The sequence below is a fragment of the Salarias fasciatus genome, chromosome 12 (assembly GCF_902148845.1).
Source record: "Salarias fasciatus chromosome 12, fSalaFa1.1, whole genome shotgun sequence".
Lineage (NCBI taxonomy): Eukaryota > Metazoa > Chordata > Actinopteri > Blenniiformes > Blenniidae > Salarias > Salarias fasciatus.
The window spans coordinates 30,490,081-30,509,855 of NC_043756.1; the positions used below are offsets into that span (position 1 = coordinate 30,490,081).

General features: G+C 43.9%; 2 protein-coding genes across 3 annotated transcripts; both read left to right on the forward strand.

The window, feature by feature from the left end:
• On the forward strand, window positions 1-2,952 carry hint2 (histidine triad nucleotide binding protein 2). Of its 2 annotated transcripts, none has more exons than XM_030105198.1 (5): window positions 1-288; window positions 454-591; window positions 683-787; window positions 2,432-2,504; window positions 2,597-2,952. In XM_030105198.1, exons 1-5 carry the CDS (start codon window positions 58-60, stop codon window positions 2,686-2,688), a joined length of 639 nt encoding a protein of 212 aa, XP_029961058.1. In that variant the 5' UTR covers window positions 1-57; the 3' UTR covers window positions 2,689-2,952. The 2 variants fall into 2 exon arrangements, with proteins under 2 accessions (XP_029961058.1, XP_029961059.1); XM_030105199.1 differs by having other exon boundaries at window positions 1-144.
• Window positions 2,953-6,034: 3,082 nt separating this feature from the next.
• On the forward strand, window positions 6,035-18,923 carry LOC115398530 (long-chain-fatty-acid--CoA ligase ACSBG2-like). The gene is made up of 15 exons (XM_030105340.1): window positions 6,035-6,156; window positions 8,301-8,375; window positions 8,469-8,641; window positions 10,379-10,668; window positions 11,443-11,531; window positions 12,206-12,326; window positions 12,443-12,523; window positions 12,614-12,763; window positions 13,831-13,998; window positions 14,069-14,250; window positions 15,094-15,330; window positions 15,927-16,144; window positions 17,493-17,632; window positions 17,722-17,965; window positions 18,217-18,923. The coding sequence occupies exons 2-15, from the start codon at window positions 8,311-8,313 to the stop codon at window positions 18,306-18,308; spliced, it is 2,250 nt and encodes a 749-aa protein (XP_029961200.1). The 5' UTR covers window positions 6,035-6,156; window positions 8,301-8,310; the 3' UTR covers window positions 18,309-18,923.
• Window positions 18,924-19,775: the final 852 nt, after the last annotated feature.

The window sequence follows — 19,775 nt, forward strand, 5'->3', positions numbered from 1 at the left end:
CACGTGACTGCTTGACCCCCAAACAGAAATAAAGTGACTTTAGCTCGTAGGTTCGCTATGTATCTACGTCGGGGTTTACGGATCCAGGCTGTCGGGAGCAGGTTGGCTCCGTTCGGCCGTTCGCACCGTGTCTGCGGCGCAGAGGTAGCTGCTCTGACAGTCCTCTTTGCTGCTGTTGTGCTAATGAACCTCGACCTGTCGCTCGCCGCTGCTGCGGAGCGCTGCGACAGTCCTGCTGGCGGTGGCTGTGGGAGACCTGCCGGGCACCCCCACCACCACCACCAGGAGGTCTGCTTTTGATGCGTTTGTGTGAACGTGTATCGTGCAGCTCTGAGCTCTTCGCGCTCACGTGTGTGTGTGTGTGTGTGTGTGTGTGTGTGTGTGTGTGTGTGTGTGTGTGTGTGTGTGTGTGTGTGTGGTGTGTGTGTGTGTGTGTGTGTGTGTGTCCCACAGAGACCTCTGTGCACCAAAAGTGACGAGGTGAGGCTGGCGGAGGAAGCCAGCAGGAGGTACGGCTCCCTGGCCCCCACCATCTTCTCCAAAGTCATCGATAAAAGCATCCCTGCTGACATTATTTATGAAGACGACAAGGTGAACTTCAAAGCTTCTGATTTGATCTGTGATAAATTGACACATTCTTAGTGTTTCTGACAATGATGAACATACCCTGTGTTTTTTTAAGTGTTTGGCTTTCAGAGATATCAGTCCTCAGGCTCCTGTTCACTTCCTGGTTATACCAAGAGTCCCCATTCCCAGGATCAGCGAGGCCAAGGATGATGATACCGAGGTAGGCTCCTAGTCTTTCATCAAATTCAGTGAATTGAAGGAAATTGCAAGTTGAATCATTTATAATCAGATTTTAAAAGCGATTATTCGGCCTAGTCAATTCAGATTCAAATTGAATGATTCACATTCTGATAAGGATTCAGTTTCACTTCATACAGGCACAAGATCTGTCCCTTAATGGAATCTATAACGCCTCTGTGGACGTGAACTGTCTCAAAGCAACTAACAGCATCAAAACCAACCTACTTTTCTAAAAATAATTAAACTGAATGACACTACAGGGATGACCTGTCCTGTCACGAAGCACACTCGATCCCGCCAAGCGATTCACATGATCAACTGAAGCGCTCAACTGCTTCCAGTGTCGCTGAACTGAGCCAAACGTCGCCAGTCTTTTGGCCCAGACACACCTTGGCACAGACGATCGATACGTTTGCTCCAGCCCATGTGTCGGAGCTCCGGGGGTCAGAGGACCATCGCCATGAGACTCTGTCTCACAAACACCTTCACTGAAATTCTACTCCCACACATGACCAACTTTGTTCGATGGCAGGTGTCAAACATAAGGCCTGTGGTCCAAATCTGGTCTGCAAGAGGCTCTAATCCAAACCTCCAAATAAACTGTAAAACTTTCTAAGTAGCGGCAACAACACAGCACTGGGACGAGACCTGGGCTCAGACATCAGTGATGCTGCTATGAAAGATCGGAAAGCAGCACCAGGGTCAGAGCCGTGCTGTCAGGGGGAGTTTGTAGAAACATAAATAAATAATTCTATAGGAGAAAATATATTTCTTACCTGTCTTTAAAACTGTCTATATGGTAAGATTGTAGTCAAACCAGTGATAAAATATTTGAAGTATTGCATTTAGCCACAGATTGACCAAATAGATGTATTTCAGACGTCACTCTTGAGAATGGAGCAAGTTGAACCTTTTTAATCTTTAAGATCTTGAACGACAGAGAACAAGCAGTCCTGATAATCCAGAACAGATGAGTCCATGGAGGGAAGGCAGCCAGCTTACAGTTTGTGCTGCAGCAGATCGAGCCAGAATCGTTACCCATGATGCCTCACAGCCCCGCCAAGGACCGTTTACCCTGCTTCCCATGGGGAGAGGTTCAGGAGCTTTCGGTTCAGGACCTCCAGGTTCTTCAACAGATTTTTTCCCTCAGGCTATCCGACTGCTTAATGGAAAATAAACAACAGCAGCAGCATCGCTCATTCCAGTGACTGCAGGAATGACTCTTTATCACTGCTGTTACCGACGATACTTTTGAATAACACCATTGTGATTTCCCTGTTTTTTATAATTTATTCTACTTCATTTTATTTGGTTGTTGTTACAGTGTTGCTGCTGTTTTTATGCTTGAGCCGTGCAATGAAATTTCTTTCTTTATACTGCGTATAAATGACAATAAAGTTCTCAGTCTGGAGCAGGTGCATTGACTCATAATAACCCGTAGATTCGCTCAGGTCACATACAGCGGCTGTTAGACCTTCCCGTGTGTCTGAATAAACAATGACAAAACAGTCTCAGTTTACTGGACTTTGAGGTTAAGGAATACATAACTCCCTCTGAAGAAGCTGACTGCCTCGCTGACCTTTGTGCACTCGTTCAGTGAAACTCTTGTCTTCACTCCCTTCAGCTCCTGGGACACTTGCTGGTTGTTGCCAAAAATGTGGCAAAGCAAGAATCTCTAGATGAAGGATATAGAGTGGGTAAGGACGCCAAGTGATTAATACTGCTGTTGATCAAACAGTCCTAATGTGAATATAGCGTGTGGTCATTGATCTGCATGCTGAATTCACAGTGATCAACGACGGGAAGCACGGTGCTCAGTCAGTGTTCCACCTTCACGTCCACGTGCTGGGAGGACGACAGATGAAGTGGCCGCCGGGATAACTCTTTCATGGATATGCTGATGTGTTCGTCACATGCTAACTTTATATCGCTTTCTTTTTCTCCTTGTCTCTGGTTCTGTTTACACGACTTTCACAGTAGAAAAGTTATGTGCACGGTGAGGCTTTGGGTCTGTCTACTTTTTTTATCAATCCATTTTGTACATTTAAAATGTGAATATGTTGATTTTTGACTAGTATAACAAATCAAAAGTAAATACTATGTTTGATATGGAAAAAATAAAGACTCTAAATAAAAAAAATACAATTCTTGTCTTCAGTTCATCATTATTGATTACACAGTCATTATCATATTACACAATGCTGTCGACAACACTGCTGTAACACCAGGTATGATGCTTTAGGCTCTTTCAGAAGTCACTGAACATACTCCGCCATGCGAGTAACAAATAGCAGTCAAAGGTGTGTCGTGCAATAATTAAACCTTATATGAAGCTGATAGAAATCCCACCATCTCTTCTGAGATGAAGCTCATTCAAGATGGTCTGAGACAACACGCGTATATAACTTTTCAGGTCAGACTGATTAAAACGTAACAGTTGCGTCTTTTGTAAACCAGCTTTCATCAGCTGATCTGTAAACTGACTAAAAGAATTTGGATTGCAGTAGTATAACTATAATTAAATATAGATAATTTTGTAAGAATGAAAGTAAAAATGATTTACTAAATGTGAAACTGCGTATGCAGGTTAAACAGGCTGCAGTTTGAGTAGTTGTGGGGTTAGTTAGTGGGTTGTGAAAAGGGTAGAAATATTTGTTAAACTGGTTTTAAAATTGCAACCAATTATCAGTCCGTAAAATCAGGGCTCGACTTGTGAAGAAAGCCTCGGGGAAGATGTTTCTGTCAATGTTCCATAAAATAGTGGAAACTCAGTGAAAGTTCAGTAAGTACAGAGGGTGAAAACAATTGATTTGATGAAATCTTTACAGCTGAACATGTTGGAAAAACAAGATGTAAAAATGGTTCTGGTATAATGCAAAATAAGATGGAAGAGAACTTTAAACCATCACCAGTGTTGATCTGTCAGGAGATGGAAATGTCAGGATATCTGACTGTCAACAGACGTTTAGCATAACATGAAATTCATTTCTATATCGACATCAGAAGGGCTTATTTAGAAAAGTGTTTCATCTTATTTTTATTTTTTATTGAAGACTTGATTTATCACTGGATATCTTACGACGTGGCGGGTCGCCCGTTCCAATATGGCGATTCCAAATTCAACTGCCTTTGTCACTTTCTCATATTTATCTTACAAAAACACCATCAGTTTGTTCACTAGAAGCTTCTTTTTTGATTAATTCAGGACTTAAAACAGCATCAGGATGGAGGAACACTTCCTACAATCAAACAATTGAAAAGCTGTTCTCTGTAAATTCATAAAACAGTGCAGGTGAATGATTTACCTTTATGATTCAGTAGTGTGTCAACTGCAGCTTGTATCAGAATGAGAACAGCCTTTGCAAGCACACAGTGTGCTCTCATTAATTGGACCGTATTTGAGAATCATGGTCTCATCTGAGTGTTGTCACTGATCTTCCCCGGTCTCCAGACGGCAGCCGGAGGGACGGCCGTGGCGCGACTCGGTGGTGTGACTCCGTGACCTTGCTGCTCCAGACCGAGGTGACTCTGTGTCACTGCAATGAAGGGATCAACTTTACCCCATATTTACCTGCTAAACAGCGCCGGTCTCCACAATGGGACGAGGCGGTGAGATAATACAAGCTCAGCAGAAAATAGAAAACAAGGCTGCGCACATGATACGCAGAGAAGATGATCCAGAAGCTTTATGCTCTGGTGTAAACACAACTGACTTTCTCTTGAGACTCAACATGAAGAATTTTCATCAAATGACATTCAGGATTTATGAAAGGACTCAAGAAAATGACTTTTGGTGCAGGTTGCTCAGAGTAAGACTCTTGACTCTTTCAGTCACGAGTTACTTATTTATAAAGCAGTGGTTATTGAAAATAGATAAATGAATGTGAAACATTAGCTGAAGTGTGAATGATTCACTCATTAAGTCCAGCTGAGGCGACATCAGATAATACAAGAAGGACGCTCTGTGAGCCACATATTATCAGTTCTTTCTGGTGAGGAAAACATTAATTGAGTTACATAAAAAAAACTCCTCCTCCTCCTCCTCCTCCTCCTCCTCCTCCTCCTCCTCCTCTTGTAAATAAGACTTGAATGAATTGTAGCCACAAAGACAACAGCTGAGACTGAAGCTCACTGAGGAAGACAAAAAAAAAGTAACATAGCCAATTAAAACTTCTATAAATGTGTCAGAGTTCATCCATTCATTTCTATGGCCGACTGCATGAGACTGACTTCCTTTATTGTCATTTCACAAATTACACAGCAATGCATTGGGAATGAAATGATGAATTATCCCAGTCAAGGTTGCGGCGAGCTGGAGCTGTAGGCATCACCAGTTCATCACAGGGCAAACACACTCACATTCACTCTCATCCGCAACGTTCGAATCAGCAGTTGACTTCACGGGCATGCTTTTTCACTGTTTGACAAACTTCTGCATGCTCAGGGAGAACATGCAAACCCTACACCATAATGTTTCCAAGCCTAACCTGGACTTGAACCAGTGTCTTTCTGACTGTGAGGTAGTGTGAACCACCGGGAGTTAAAGGGGAGAGAGAGTTTGGCTTTCCATACATGCATTCTTATTTGTCAGTCCAAGTTTTTTTGAAATAAAAACTCCAAGCATGCCGTGAAAACTTGACTCCAGACTGCAGAGATTTCTGGGTGTTTGAACAGCTTCTTATGGAGAAACCTGAGGAAAAACCTTTTACCACCATTATGTTAACGGATGTGTCAATCTGGTTTAAAAGGCAAACGTTGCACAAGTTTTAAGAAACTCTGTTATGAGTCAAAGTCTGTTGATTTATCTCACACCTTATCGAGTTTTATCATTATTTTCCCAACACGTCTGATAATGACTGTCTTTACGAGTCAATCTGAGATAATAAACCTGCAGTAACCCTCTCCACCTTTTCCTCTGCGCTTTGTGAGATCGTTAAATCTTCGCTCCATCCAGTATTTCCGTCTCCACTGCCAACAGTTGTCAGGAGCTGTAATTAATACAAACAAAGCGTCTGTTTGAGGCAGGTGCCGTGTGTCAGGTTACAGGTCTGCCTCTGTGAACAGACGCAACCTTTGGTCACTTTCGCCGTCGCCTCTGCAGCGAGGTGTCGAGAGGGGAGATTGTGTAAGTTGTGGACTTGGCCTGGGAGCTGGGCCGGCTGCTTTAAGTTCAGACAAGCCCCCCCATAGGTTGACGTTCAACCCAGGAGGCAGGAGGAGGAGGAAGAGGAGGAAGAGGAGGAACACAAGGGGCAGCAGTCTAGTACCTGCAGCTGGGCAAAGGTTGATCTGTCCTCTACCTGGCTGCCTCTCTCCAGTTGATGCCACCCAGCACTCTCAGCCCAAACGGTATGTGCTCATTTCATTCACTTTTCACTCTCTGTTGTGCTTAACGAGTGTGTGAACGAGGTGTGTTTGAAGTTCTAAACATCTAAGTTGGACACAAGTTACTAATATTAGCCCTGCTTGATATGAGCAGACTTCTTGCCTGTGTTTACTCACCACAGACAGAACTTCCTCCTCCTCCTCCTCCTCCTCTGCAGCTCCCACCTTAAGCCAGTGTTTTTCATCTTGTTTTGTGAGAAATGGCACATTTTTCTATATTTGAAATAGACCAGGGTCACTTTGTTTGTGCTGTATGCACTTAAATGAAGATTAATAATCAACTATTGATAACACTTATCAAGTGAATAAGTGGATGGCTGTGTTTCAGTCAGTCATGTATTGATCACTAAGCCGCTCCATGGCAGAGTGACAGTGGGTCGTCACCCCTGGATGTCACTCAGACACCAGACCGGCCAGATGTGCCAGATGTGCCACTTTACACAGAACATTCAACCTCAGCATTCAGATACAGTCATACAGATTCTGTTCTAAAGACAGCATTCTAATTTAAGAAAATTGAACAAAAGTATTTTAAACATAACTTATTCTGTTGTCTTAAATTAATGCTTTCAGTGTTAATGTGCTTCCTACTGCCACCTGCTGTGAGGGAAGAACGTTAAAACATCTTGTTCGGCGAACACGTTTCACTCATCAGTGTCAAGTCATTTCCAGCGACGTTTCCCCTCACCTGCACCTCAGCCCAGCTTTTCTTTGCTCGGTTTGCTTTTGCTCAGCAGATTTTCCATCAGGGTTGAGCCTGAAACCAGCGTTTTGCAATTAAAAGACATTTGCTCTAGTATGTGAACAATCAGGGTCAAGGACTCTCGCCGTTGGTGAGTCTTATTTCCACACTGTGGTTTTGTAAGTCAGTTGAACTTCGACCCAGAAAAAAGTGCACCCTGAGGTCAGCTGCTGTCTTGACAGATCGTAATCTATTACAGTTCTATTAGTATAGCTCATTTATAGTTTTATTAATGCTAATATGTTTCACTGGCTGTGATAACACAGTGAATGTGCACCTGCATCTCTATAGCGTTTGTTGTTTTTTCGCCTGTTGTGTACTCAATAGGCAAATATGTTTGACACAAATTGATCAGTGAAGAACTGGAAATAATCATTTAAAGATTCAAGGTGAAGACAATCTTGAAAATGTTGTGAGTTGGGTTTGTTTTGTGTGTCTTCCAGTGTGAGGATTTGGTTCACTGGAGTGCAGAGTTTCACAAATTAAAGACACTTGGGGGCATGAATCTTTAACGCCAAGCAGTTGGCTGGGGATGATTTAACGTCATATCTGAGCTGCGTACTCTGGATCCTGGATGGGCACGGTTCTGATGGGTTTTAATGAGCATCTCCTTATCAGATTTTCCGCAGATATTCATGATAACAGTCAATAAACAAGGTGTGTCAAGCAGGAAGGATTTCAAAACATCCATAACAGTGTCCTCCAAGAACAGGAGAGTCCAGCTCAAGGCCAAACTGTTCCCTTGATTTCAGCTGATCCCTTACCTCTGGACTGTGACAAAAAAACACATGACCAGTGGATTAGAGCATTTGATTCTACCTACAGAATGACCATGAAAAACATAAAAATTATAAAGAAAACATCAAGCTGAAACTGAGGCGGTGTTTTACAGATTTAAGTACAAGGTTGAGTAATTTGTTGCACTTTTGGATGTGATAAAAAATCAAATTACTTTTTTTTTAGCATTTTGAACCAGATGGCTTAATTAAAGCATTTAATAAACTTTAAGTGCTCGCTCCCTCTCAGAATAACTCGAGAAACACACAGTATACAATCATTCCACTGGACTCTGGGTCACACTGATCGGTGTTTGTCTCCTGAACTGGCATGAATTCGACAGCCCTGGCAGATGGAGCAATGTTTCCTGGCGTAGTAATAACAGTTTCAACACTTGGACCGGGGCGGCGTGCGGCGGTCATTGGCTGTGACCTGTCGCAATGACTTGAATGATAGTCAGAGTCATATAAATGCTCAGAGCAGCGCTGTTACATAACAGATAACCCTATCTGCTTGGAGAGTCTTGTTAAAGACCGCAATTCGATGGTAATTTAACTCTTCTTTTTTCTTTTTCTTTTTTTTTTTGTAGAAAATAGGAGATGAGTAACAAAGAAAAATCTGTTGTGATTAATGGTGCAGCAGACATGAACGCAGATTCTGAAAGGTAGGTCAAATACAGACAGCTCTGACCTACTTACAGCTATTTCATTTTCATCAATCGGCATCTAAAAAGAGTTTTCACCGTCGACTGTCACAGCATCTCATCCCAAGGAGTGGAACCCACAGCAGGAGCCGGGGTGAAGAGCGACTCCTCTGTCATCCTGAATGGAAACGTTCCCACCGCTGACCCCCACACAGCAGCCAGGGCCTCAGAGGACCAGGAGCCGGAGCATCCAGCTGAGCCCAGCACACCCGCCCCCGAAGCACCAGGTAGCAATCTGAGAGAGACGCTCATTTGAAGAACGCAGATTTCCAGATAAATCACAGAAACAAAACACATTTCAGCTTCTCAGACCATTGTGACTTTCTGAATAACGATCAGTCTTACTCACTCATAAACAGTGACTAGAATGTCCTGGAGCAGGATATCAAACGGGTCAAAGTGAGAGCTCACAGCTTCATTCAGGGTTTGGGATGTTTGATATATTAATATTAGGCACTGGTGCTTCTTAGAATTGTCCTCAAAATGTAATAATGTGCTGAGGTACAGATTCAAAGGAATTTACTGAATAAACATTTACTGTTCATGATACAGAATTAATGTACAGCCTTTCTCAAAGAGTGGTCCGCGGACCACTGGTGGTCCTCGAGCGAGGCCTAGTGGTCCGTGAGCTTATTGGTCAAATATATTTTTAAAATTTATGTTTTTTTTTTTTTTTTTTGATTAAGTGTTCCTCAAACTGTTTGCAAGAGACTCAGAAACCGGGCACATGTAAATTCTATGTAAATCCAAAACGAGTCAGTAATGAGGGCGATCGTTTTACGGCTGTTTTGCAGTCGCGGCCGGACCGGCCTTGCCTTACGGATACAAGCAGCTTTGAGGTGGCTGGAGCTGAGGTCAGTGTTATAAGAGGCTGACAGATCTTTAAGGACAGTCGAGACAAAGGCAGGAATCAACGTTTCCAACTTGAACGACAATGATAGTTTTTGAAGTTATGTTGAATTTTATTCAAATCTAGTGTGAGAATCATCAGCACATCCCACCTCCTGCTGAATGATTGGTTGGGATAAAATCAGTCTCTCTCTTGCAGTGAATAGATCTACTTCACCACCAGCAGACCAGACAAACTCGCGCCATCAACTCTGAGATCAGACGAAGCACGTTTCAGAACACACACAAAGTTTTTGCTCTTTTTTGTTCATGTCAGACTTCCTCATAAATTGTACATTAAAATAACCATTTTCTTGCTGAAAGCAGTCACCTGTCCTGAAATGTAGTAGAGGCTGGTACTGTGAAAGTGTCCGCTGGACGGGTGGATACTTGAATGTAGGCTGCAGCCATCAGACTTACCCTTATAGTTTGTCACCTTACTTTATTTTATCCATTTAATCAGGTTTGTTTACATTTGCTGCACTTAAAAATCTTCCTTTAAATAAAATTCGTTTTCACTTTGGGCATATCACTGATACATTGACACTGTTTATGCAGTACCGCAGTACCTTCCCCTGCTGATTGTGGTGAATGTTGAACTCTGTGGAATACTGATCACATGATTCGTGTGAATCAGGTGTGCGTGGGAGCCGCAACACAAGGGGAAAGTCATTAAGGCGGAAAACACCTGAGTTAAGCCTGAAAATCACCCTGTGAAGCAGTGAAAAATGCACCTCTGGCTTTTGTGCCTGTCAGGCATAAAATGTTGAAACTCAAGCCCACATTGTTTTTTAACCCTGAATTACTTCCTTGAAACTAACCTGATTGGTGGGTGGAGGCCGGCGCTGCATAGCTTCTGTATCAGGTGACAGCAGCAGCCTTCCCTGTTCGCTGCAGTGTGGGTGTGTGTGTGTGTGTGACACAGCAGGTGTAACACACCCACAGGGAGAGCCCTGAGATGTTTGCAGCCGTCTCGTCCTCTTGACTCTTCTTCCTCTGAACCGCGAGCTGTCTGCCATCCACCCAGTCCGATTTGACCTCGATGGCGGGTAAAAGATTTTGCCCCTGTTGTCCAGATGCAGAAGAGCTCAGGGAGGTTCCTCTCACCGCAGCCAGCTTGGCCACGACCCTCAGCCCGGCCGAGCAGCTGTGGAGCACCAGGAGGGACCAGGCGGTCAAGCTGAGGATGGAGGGCTCGGGTCCCGGCTCAGAGGCCCCCATCACCATCCACCAGATGTTCCTGGAGACCGTGGAGAGGTTTGGAGACCATCCGGCTCTGGTGTTTAAGAAAGACGGGCAGCAGGCGTCCATGACCTGGAGGCAGTACTACGAGCAGTGCCGTGCCGCTGCCAAAAGTTTTCTTCAGGTATGTGTGTTTGTCTTCTTGCACACAAACCTGTACTGCCTGCAAAAAACCCACTTTCTGTCATGTTGACTTTACACTGCAGTACTTTTAGACACTCTGCTCTTAGTTCGTGGTATTAAACCAGAGACAGTCCTGGTCTCCTGTTCTTCACAGTACATCAAATAGTAGTTTTAAAGTTGACTAAGAAGAAGGAAGTCATCAGACCAGCCGACTCGGCAGCTTCCCCAGAGAAACTTCACATTTTTTTTTTTTTTTACTGCTGTCATTTTGCCTTTTGTTTGCCTCGGGGGTCTTTCTGCTTTTGTCTTTAGCTTAACCTGTTTCACTGACGTCAGGTGGTTGACCTGGTTTGACAAATGATTTAATTAATGTGTTTAACGTCACAAAACCGGCAAGCTCCAGCATCTCACGTGCGTCCAGTGTGGCGCAGCTCTGCACTTCGTATCCGACTGATACAACAGATGAATTCATGTCTGAGCTGACACAACATGTTTTGCTCTCTCCGCTCCCGTGTTGTGAACAGACTTCTCAGCCTGCCCTTGGTGTGAGAATGGGCTGCTGAAAGACAATACTGAGAGCTGTGGAATTTACAGCTTGGGTTACGTCTCCTGTTTCATGGCATGTCCGTGTCTTATGAGGCGGAGTGGCGATTAAGACCAGATGTAGGTCGAAAGTAAGAGAGACCCTTTGCCATCTTCTGGTTGAAAGTAAATGCCGTGTGTGTGTGTGTGTGTGTGTGTGTGTGTGTGTGTTCTTTTGTTTTTCTTTCCCTAGTTGGGGTTGGAGCGCTACCATGGTGTGGCGATCCTGGGATTTAACTCCCCTGAGTGGTTCATCTCAGACTTGGGCAGCATCTTCGCCGGGTGAGTGTGCAGTCAGCTCATCTCCATAAACACAGATCTATTCAGCGGAGACCTGGCGAGCTTCTGGAAGATTAAGATCGCATCAATTTACAACACAAACCTGACCGTTGGCTTTTGCTCTGGAGATGCCTGACATAGCTGATTTATCTCTCCTGCAGTCTATCTGCATCTCCGTGTTCAGTATTTCAGCACAACAGGTTTGAAATAATGTAAAAAGGACTTTATCATATGCAGAAATCACGTACGGTGATGCTGCTGTGAAAGATTGCTGCCTTGATGTGAGCAAACGAGCATCAATGTCAAACCTCTGCTGTCAGGGTGAGTTTATACTTAATGCCATGGCTGTAGGAGACGTTTTGAGATGTGCCGTTTTCCTTTAAGGAAGCTTTTTTCTTTAGTGTTGCATTTGCAGATGGCATGAATTCATGGTGAAGGTGTTTTTTTTAGTAAGGTTAATTCAGGCTACAGGAGTGGTTCCCAATGTGAGGCTCCACACCCACATGGGGGAACCACGACGCCCTTGGTGTTGCCTGCAGTGAGGCTGACAAACTAAATTTTCACGTATCAAAAAAGCCTAAAACAAGTGAGCCAAAGAAACTCTACACTTGATTCCCAAAATGTACAATGGATGGAGTGAGGAAACGCACTCCAACTTCTGTTTCCTTTCCTTTTAGGGGTCTTGCTACCGGCATTTACACCACCAACTCACCCGAGGCCTGTCAGTACGTCGCTGCCAACTGTGAGGCCAACGTGGTGGTGGTGGAGAACCAGAAGCAGCTCGACAAGATCCTGCAGGTGGAGATCTCTCGCCGAGCACCCCGCCCTCTCATTGCGTGCCTGTTTTTAAGCGTTTTACGAGAATACAAAGGACTGTCCCCGCGTGGGTTTGTTTACATTGTCTCCTCCGACAGGTGAAAGACCAGCTTCCTCACCTGAAAGCTATAGTTCAGTACAGAGGCGAGCCGCAGCAGAAAGCACCGTACCTGTATTCAGTACGTTTCCACCGCTCGCACATCAAAGCAGAAAAGTGACTGCGTTCAGAGGTGCTGCTCCAGTCAGCTGCTGTGCCTGTGTGTCTGCAGTGGGAGGAATTCATGAAGCTGGGGGAGGACGTTCCCGACGAGCAGCTGGACGCTGTGATCGACAGCCTGCGGGCCAACGAGTGCTGCACGCTCATCTACACGTCCGGCACCACCGGCAACCCCAAAGGGGTCATGCTGAGCCACGACAATGTGAGTCGCCTCCGCAAGACTTTCCCTTTTCATTAAAACTCTCACACCTTTGTTTTTTTACTTGGTCTAAAAACTGTCAATCACATTCCAAGTGCAGCGTCAAGTGTTTGATACATTATCCCAGCATTGTTTTTCTCCTTTAAATAACTGAGTTAAAAAAAAAAAAAAATCACAATCAAGTTTAATTAAATCTGCACGTTTTAGAAACACATTTATTGAAATTGTTATTTGGATGAATTGAATTTAAAAAAATAAGCATCAGAGGAAACTATAAAATGTATCAGAGAAAGATTTACCAGATATTTTAAATTAAACATATCTTACTAGAACATGATGATTTATGCTTGTTATTGTCTATAAATTCCACCACCGGCAATGATATCTGAAAATATAAAAAATATCAGGATATCTGTAATTTGACCCCAAAAAATAGCTTCTTGGTGTGATTCAAAGCGTGTGTGGTTGTATAGTTTATCGGGGCAGAGATATAAAGGCGGCATTCAGTGATGCATATTGAACATTTCATTGTACCCCCCTCGGAACACTACAAACTGTGCAAGTTTTAAAGAACATGCTATTTTGCACATAAATTACACATCTCTCTGAGCAGCCCTGCATTGTTCTCCAGAGAATAGATTTGTTTTATTCTTTTTTTAATAATAATTGTTAGTTGTTGTGATTCAGAGGCAGTTCATGATTAAACTTTGTTTTTTTCCAAATGTTTCGATTCAGTCGATACCAGATACAGAGGTTAAATCCCATTAAGAGGCAGGGGAGAGAAATAAAGGTCAAACGCATCAATATTGTGGCGATCAGTCTCGGTTCCCTGTGGGCAGCAGCAACCTTTCCAGGAAGAGAACAATCGGGACGGTTGTTTCGGAAGTCCGTCATGTCTCCTGGTTTTTTTAAGGCTGTATTAGTGACAGTCACAGAGGATCCAACCCTGCTGCAGTTTTCTCCTTCTTGGCGCCGCATCGTGACACACCTCATGCCGCTGGATCAGTACTGCTCCACCGTGTCAGGTGTGCGTCTGTTCTGATGACCCTTCACCTTCTTTTCACTTTCAGATGACATGGACGGCCCGTACGGCGTCGGTGGTCATCAAAGCGAAGGGCGGCGTGGAGGTCTTGGTCAGTTACCTGCCGCTCAGCCACGTAGCTGCTCAGCTGATTGACATATTTGTCTGCATGAGTTTTGCGGGAACCACCGTCTTCGCAGAGCCGGACGCCCTCAAGGTAAAGAATTAACAGTCAGGAAAGAATTGATCGGCGCTCTGGAGTTCTGACTGCATTGCCTTGTTCCCAGGGTTCCTTAGTAAACACACTGAAAGAGGCTCGTCCCACCCTTTTCCTGGGGGTTCCTCGGGTGTGGGAGAAGATGCAGGAGAGGATGAAGACCGTCGGGGCCAAGGCTTCCCCGCTGAGGAAGAGGGTGGCGGACTGGGCCAAGTCCATCGGCCTGCAGTACAACCAAAGTGCCATGACTGGGTGAGACAGCAGCATGGAACCGCTATCAGCTGCTGTTTGCTCTCGTCCACAAACTTCCTCTAAACACTGCGCTGTTGAAGAGCAGCTATTTTTACTGCATACAGTCAGTGACGTATTCAGGGACAGCGGTGACTGAGACTGCTGCCTGCTTCTTATTCTTCCTCTGTTGACGACTTCAGCAGTGGAACCAGAACTTCATGTTGATCTGACAATTCTCATTAAATCTGTCTTATTTAGTGTATTTTTAAAACAGGAGTTTCCCTCTCAGCACATTTCTGGTCAGTGATGTAAATGCCACTTTCCATTTGAACTAACTTTACAAGCATTAATTTTCTCTTCTATTAAACCATTTAGTAGTTGCTTCAGTGTCGCACTGAGCAGATGATTTGGCGCCAGACGGCAACAGAAAGTTCCTTTTTGAAATTTTCAACAGATATGAGCCACATGATATGCTGCAAAAATGCTATCTCGATTTAGCATTTGGAAATATTTTCCATGTTTAAAAAAGAAGTTAGTGTAGCAAATGAAATCCTTGAGTTAATTTTAAAGCTTGTTATTCTTTAATAAAAGGCGAAATCAGGATAAAAGCTTCTGCAGGAGGTCAGATGCATGCTAATGTTCATGCACAATCATATCAATGTATTTTACAATGTTTAGATCAATAAACCATACCATTATAACCACCAACCGGTGAAGTGGATAATATAGGTGGCATTTTTACCAGAACAGCTGTTGTGGGTGGGATCCACTCTGTAAGGATATTTGCTATTTTTAAATGTGCTGGACATTCCTGAATTCCAGGCAAATGATGTATATGTGACATGTTTTTTATGGTGGTTCCAGAGAGAACGCGGTGCCGTGGGGCTTCATGCTGGCCAACAATCTGGTCTTCAAGAAGGTGCGTGAAGCTCTGGGCCTGGACCGCTGCCGGGTCTGCCTGTCCGGAGCCGCCCCCATCACGAAGGACACCCTGGAGTACTTCATGAGCCTCAATATTCCCGTCATGGAGGTGTACGGCATGAGCGAAAGCTCGGGCCCGCACACCGTCGCCGTCTCTATAAATGATTACCGCCTCACAAGGTCAGCAGAAAGCGTTGAAGACAATAATAATACGGATTCCTGATCTGGGTGTGAGAAAAAACTGGATTTGGGGGGAAAGTTCTGCTTGTTTAATTACAACCTAAAGTCCAACCACCTTTTGTCAAAGTTGTATTGAGGCTCCAGTGTAAGCGTCTCACCAGCGAAGGTCACATGAGTTAATGTTTGCTGACTGAACACTACAAGCACAGTGCAGCTTGGAAGCAAAGCAAGCAGACGTGGGTACAACAGGACGCATTGTGTCTGCGAGGAGTTTTTAAATTTAATGACGTGAAAAGAAAAACTTTCAGGAAAACTGTTTCCTGTTTTTACGTCCTGAGGACAGAACTGAGTTTTACTGTGGAAAAGCTCTCAAGGCTGCCAGACATGTCATTGGCTGACCTGCAGCTGCTCGGTTTTACTGTTTTATGAGTATTACTACATATACTGACAATATTTCTGTTTTATCTTTCTCCTATGAATGGTGTGAAACTCTGAGCGTTATCTGTGAAAGGTGTCATTTAAATCGGTTTTACTGATTTATTTTCTTGGAATCACTCTTCACCTGAGCACACGGCTGACTCAGTCTTTCTCCCCAGCTGTGGGAAAGTGATGCCGGGCTGCAAGACGAACCTGGAGAATCCCGACGCGGACGGCAATGGAGAGATCTGTTTCTGGGGGCGAAACGTCTTCATGGGCTACCTGAACATGCCCGATAAACTGGCTGACGCTGTGGACGAGAACGGCTGGCTGCACTCTGGAGACCTGGGCAGGAACGACGAGCGTGACTTCCTGTACATCACAGGAAGGATCAAAGGTGAGCGGACCGGAGGCTTGGGCTCAACATGACGTAGATCACATTCTTACTGCTTGATCATGAGATACAGTAGAGAGAAACAGTACTTTCTTGGAAATAAACAGATTTGCCTCTTTTTTTTTTTTTAAAGATATTTCAGTTAAAATGCAAGATTGCACTTGCAAAAGTGTGAAAGGTGATTCCTTAAAGAGCTGCTGGCCCACAGGTAAACCAGTGGAGACGTCTCGGTAGAGGATGTGGCCAGCTGGCAGAAGTCCTCCTCAGAGCTTAACCTTTGGCACACTTGAGAGTGGCCGACACAAACATGCCCTGGTTGTCTGGCAGGTTCACTTGTTCACTCTGGGGATTCGGGTTGACTGCATTGTTGTGGCAACACGGCACAGTGGTTTCCGCATACTTCACCACGCCCGAGAGTCGCCTGTGGCCACGTGCTGCAGGCTGCTCTTTTACTGGGTGACCTTATTTCACTGGATTAGCGAAACCGTGCACAGCGTAAACCTTCAGACCATTATTTCGTCAGACTGTTTATTTGCAGACTAATCGGTGCACCTGAAGTCTGTTTAAAGCTTGTATCATCTGAGATTTTAGGATGGCAGATATGTTCTTGCATAAGCATTGATATTTAAGAATGGAGGGAAAAACCTCTGCAGAACCAAACTCAGCTCAACTCTGACTTTTGGGGTTTGAGCAGGAGTGTCGGAATCTTTTGATCGTGACTGCGCTTCGCCTACAAAATAAAAAAAAAAAATTATAGCCTTTGAATTATGAAACCTTCAAGCCTTTAGCTTGGTTGTAGAACAGAAAAAAAGCAAAAGTTCACATTCAAGGCACTTCTGATATGTTCCGCTCAGAGACATTGACTTTCTTTTTAATTTGAATTTTTATTGTAAAATGTGTTGACAATATAATCATTTTGGACTATCATTTGCATTCTTTTCTTTCTTATTTATTTATTTATTTTTTTAAGAGACATTGAACCAACTTCAGCGTCTCTCTTTAGACCAGCATGTTTAGAAAGCTTTTCAATTTAATGTATAAAAAAATGTATTTTCATGTATCCTCTGTGTAGAACTTAAAGTATTGGTGTGTCTGTTTTCTCAACCAGAAAACTAATAAGCGCCTCATTATCGACTCGGTCCTCCTGATAGCAACATTCCACTGTCATTATCTCCCGAATCATTTCGTACAGGAATCATTGGCATCCTCTCATGTAGCTTCAGGTCAGCTGAAAGAACAGATCAGTCTTTAGTTTGACAGCATGTCGGCTCAGGTAACGCCACACAGCCGCATGATGGACTCGGCGGAAAAGACAGCCGACAGTGAGACGTCTTCTGCCTTGCTGTCTCAGAGCTGATCATCACTGCTGGAGGTGAGAACATCCCCCCTGTGCCCATCGAGGATGCGCTGAAGGCCGAGGTGCCCATCATCAGCAACGCCATGCTGCTGGGAGACAAGCTCAAGTTCCTCTCCATGATGCTCACACTCAAGGTAGGCAGGTCCCGATCCAGCAGCTCTGGGGGTGTGAGGGAGCAGATAACCCTCAACCTGCCTTCTCCCCCTCCCCCCCCCGCCTGCAGTGCAACATGGACGACAACGGCGAGCCCACCGACGAGCTGAGCCCCGAAGCGCTGGACTTCTGCCAGCAGCACGGCGTCAAGGCCACCAAGGTGTCCGAGGTCCTCGCCAACAAGGAGCCGGCCATTTACAAAGCCATCCAGGAGGGCGTGGACCGGGTCAACGCCAGGGCCACGTCCAACGCACAGAAGGTCCAGAAGTGGGTGGTCCTGGAGCGAGACTTCTCCCTGCCAGGAGGAGAACTGGGTCAGCTTTTTAAATAATAATCGCTGCCAAGTTGACGGTGTTCTATTATCGCGCTCGTGTCTGTCGTCACTCGTTAACTTGCTCCCGATCTCGAGGTGTCGCCGAGGTCATGTTGACGTCTTGTGACTGCGCCGCATTCCAGACGGCATTCCTCCTCCCTCGTTTAATACGCGCTGAATATCTGATCTAATGTTGGTACGTCTGCAGATCGTGGCTTCGATCTGACCGACCTGCTCTCTCTGTCCCCACAGGACCCACCATGAAGCTGAGGCGGCCCATCGTCGTCAAGATGTACCAGGACAAAATAAACGAACTGTATGCAGTGGCTGCAGAGAAACAGTAGACTGAGCTGCACAGAAATCAGAGAAACGTGGTCAACCGGACACCAGAGCTGAGAGAGAAGTTCAAACACTAACGAGATTTAAGACACACAACAACTTGATTCTGATGTATTTATTTTTAAGAAGATGCAGGTTAGTGTTTTATATGACATGGGACATTTTGGATATTAAATATATCATACTGTTTCACAGCAGTGTAAATAATACACCTGAATCGCAGCCAAATCTTGTCACGGCACACGCAGGTTGGAAAGCACATGAACAGTGTCTGTAGAAGATTTCCCATGCTTGTTCTGCAGTAAGGCTAAAAACCACAGCTCACCGTGGTCTCAATAATGTCTGATCACATGTGTTGTTGTGTTTCTGCAGTAGCAGTTTGCATTTTAAGATTTTACAGACTGTCGGCTTCCAGCGTCGGGCCGTCTGGCAAAAATACTGCGGCTGAATGAGTGTTTTTAAAATATGAGAAGGAATGATCCATTCACGGTAATCTGCTTATGGAAAAATGTTTATCTGAATGTGTCGTTCTCCATGTACAGTTTGACACAAATGGAAGTATTTATTTTGTGATAGAGATTTATTGATTGTGAATAAAGTAAATAATTTGATCAAATTTACCTACTGGGTTGTACAAGTCAAATGATTTAAACTTACACAGAACTTTCCCGCTGCATCAACACTCCTCATCACGTTCACACCAGCTTCTTTTCAAATCTGTGGTTTTTCTTTAGTCTGCATCTATATGTTGAGAAGTCTGAAATTAATAATAAAAAAAAAACAATATAGATTTTGTACAAAATGATAAAGTACTTTACAGATATGCTGTATCTTTGAGTTTCATGTCCATGCCATTCCATAGCAATTACACTCCACAAAACCAAAATCAATTGATTTTGAAAACATTCATTACGGAATAGTGCATCAAGCTCGGACGCTCATCTGTACATATTTGTAGTCTTTTTTTCTAGAGCTGATTAATGTGATTATGTTGCTGCTAGAGAGCTGATAAAAGCAAATTTAGTAGGGGAATATTTTATCCAAACATACTCTCACAGCACAAAAACATGAGGTTAAATCACAGCAGGAATACCTACGAAAGTTTTGAATGGATGGCAAAAGTAAGCATGATTTTTTTTTAAAGTTGCATTTCTTATGGTCAAATACATTTTATTATAATTAACTTTCACGTGTTTTGTCTGAATTTTTTATATTTATATTTATATATACCAGTGACTGTTGAATAAAAAGGATTTCATGAAACTTCTGATAAGTTGTTCATAATTAATAGGAGCATATAAAAGTTATTATTGTTATACAAATAGATATATAAAAAGGGAAGGTGTTCTTTGAATACATTAGAATTCTAAAGGATCCTCGAGTAAAGTTCAGGTTCTTGAGCTTGTGCCAAGCGTCTTTTTTGGATATGAAAATGAAATCAGTCACGCTGTCATGTGATCTCTCTTCCAGCT

Excerpts from the sequence above, each read along its gene's own strand:
- hint2 (XM_030105198.1), top strand. The coding sequence starts at position 58 with ATGTATCTACGTCGGGGTTTACGGATCCAGGCTGTCGGGAGCAGGTTG. Across the intron at positions 592-682 it reads TTATTTATGAAGACGACAAG|TGTTTGGCTTTCAGAGATAT; the intron begins GTGAACTTCAAA and ends TGTTTTTTTAAG. Across the intron at positions 788-2,431 it reads CCAAGGATGATGATACCGAG|CTCCTGGGACACTTGCTGGT; the intron begins GTAGGCTCCTAG and ends CACTCCCTTCAG.
- LOC115398530 (XM_030105340.1), top strand. The coding sequence starts at position 8,311 with ATGAGTAACAAAGAAAAATCTGTTGTGATTAATGGTGCAGCAGACATG. Across the intron at positions 13,999-14,068 it reads CAGAGCCGGACGCCCTCAAG|GGTTCCTTAGTAAACACACT; the intron begins GTAAAGAATTAA and ends CCTTGTTCCCAG. Across the intron at positions 15,331-15,926 it reads AATGATTACCGCCTCACAAG|CTGTGGGAAAGTGATGCCGG; the intron begins GTCAGCAGAAAG and ends CTTTCTCCCCAG.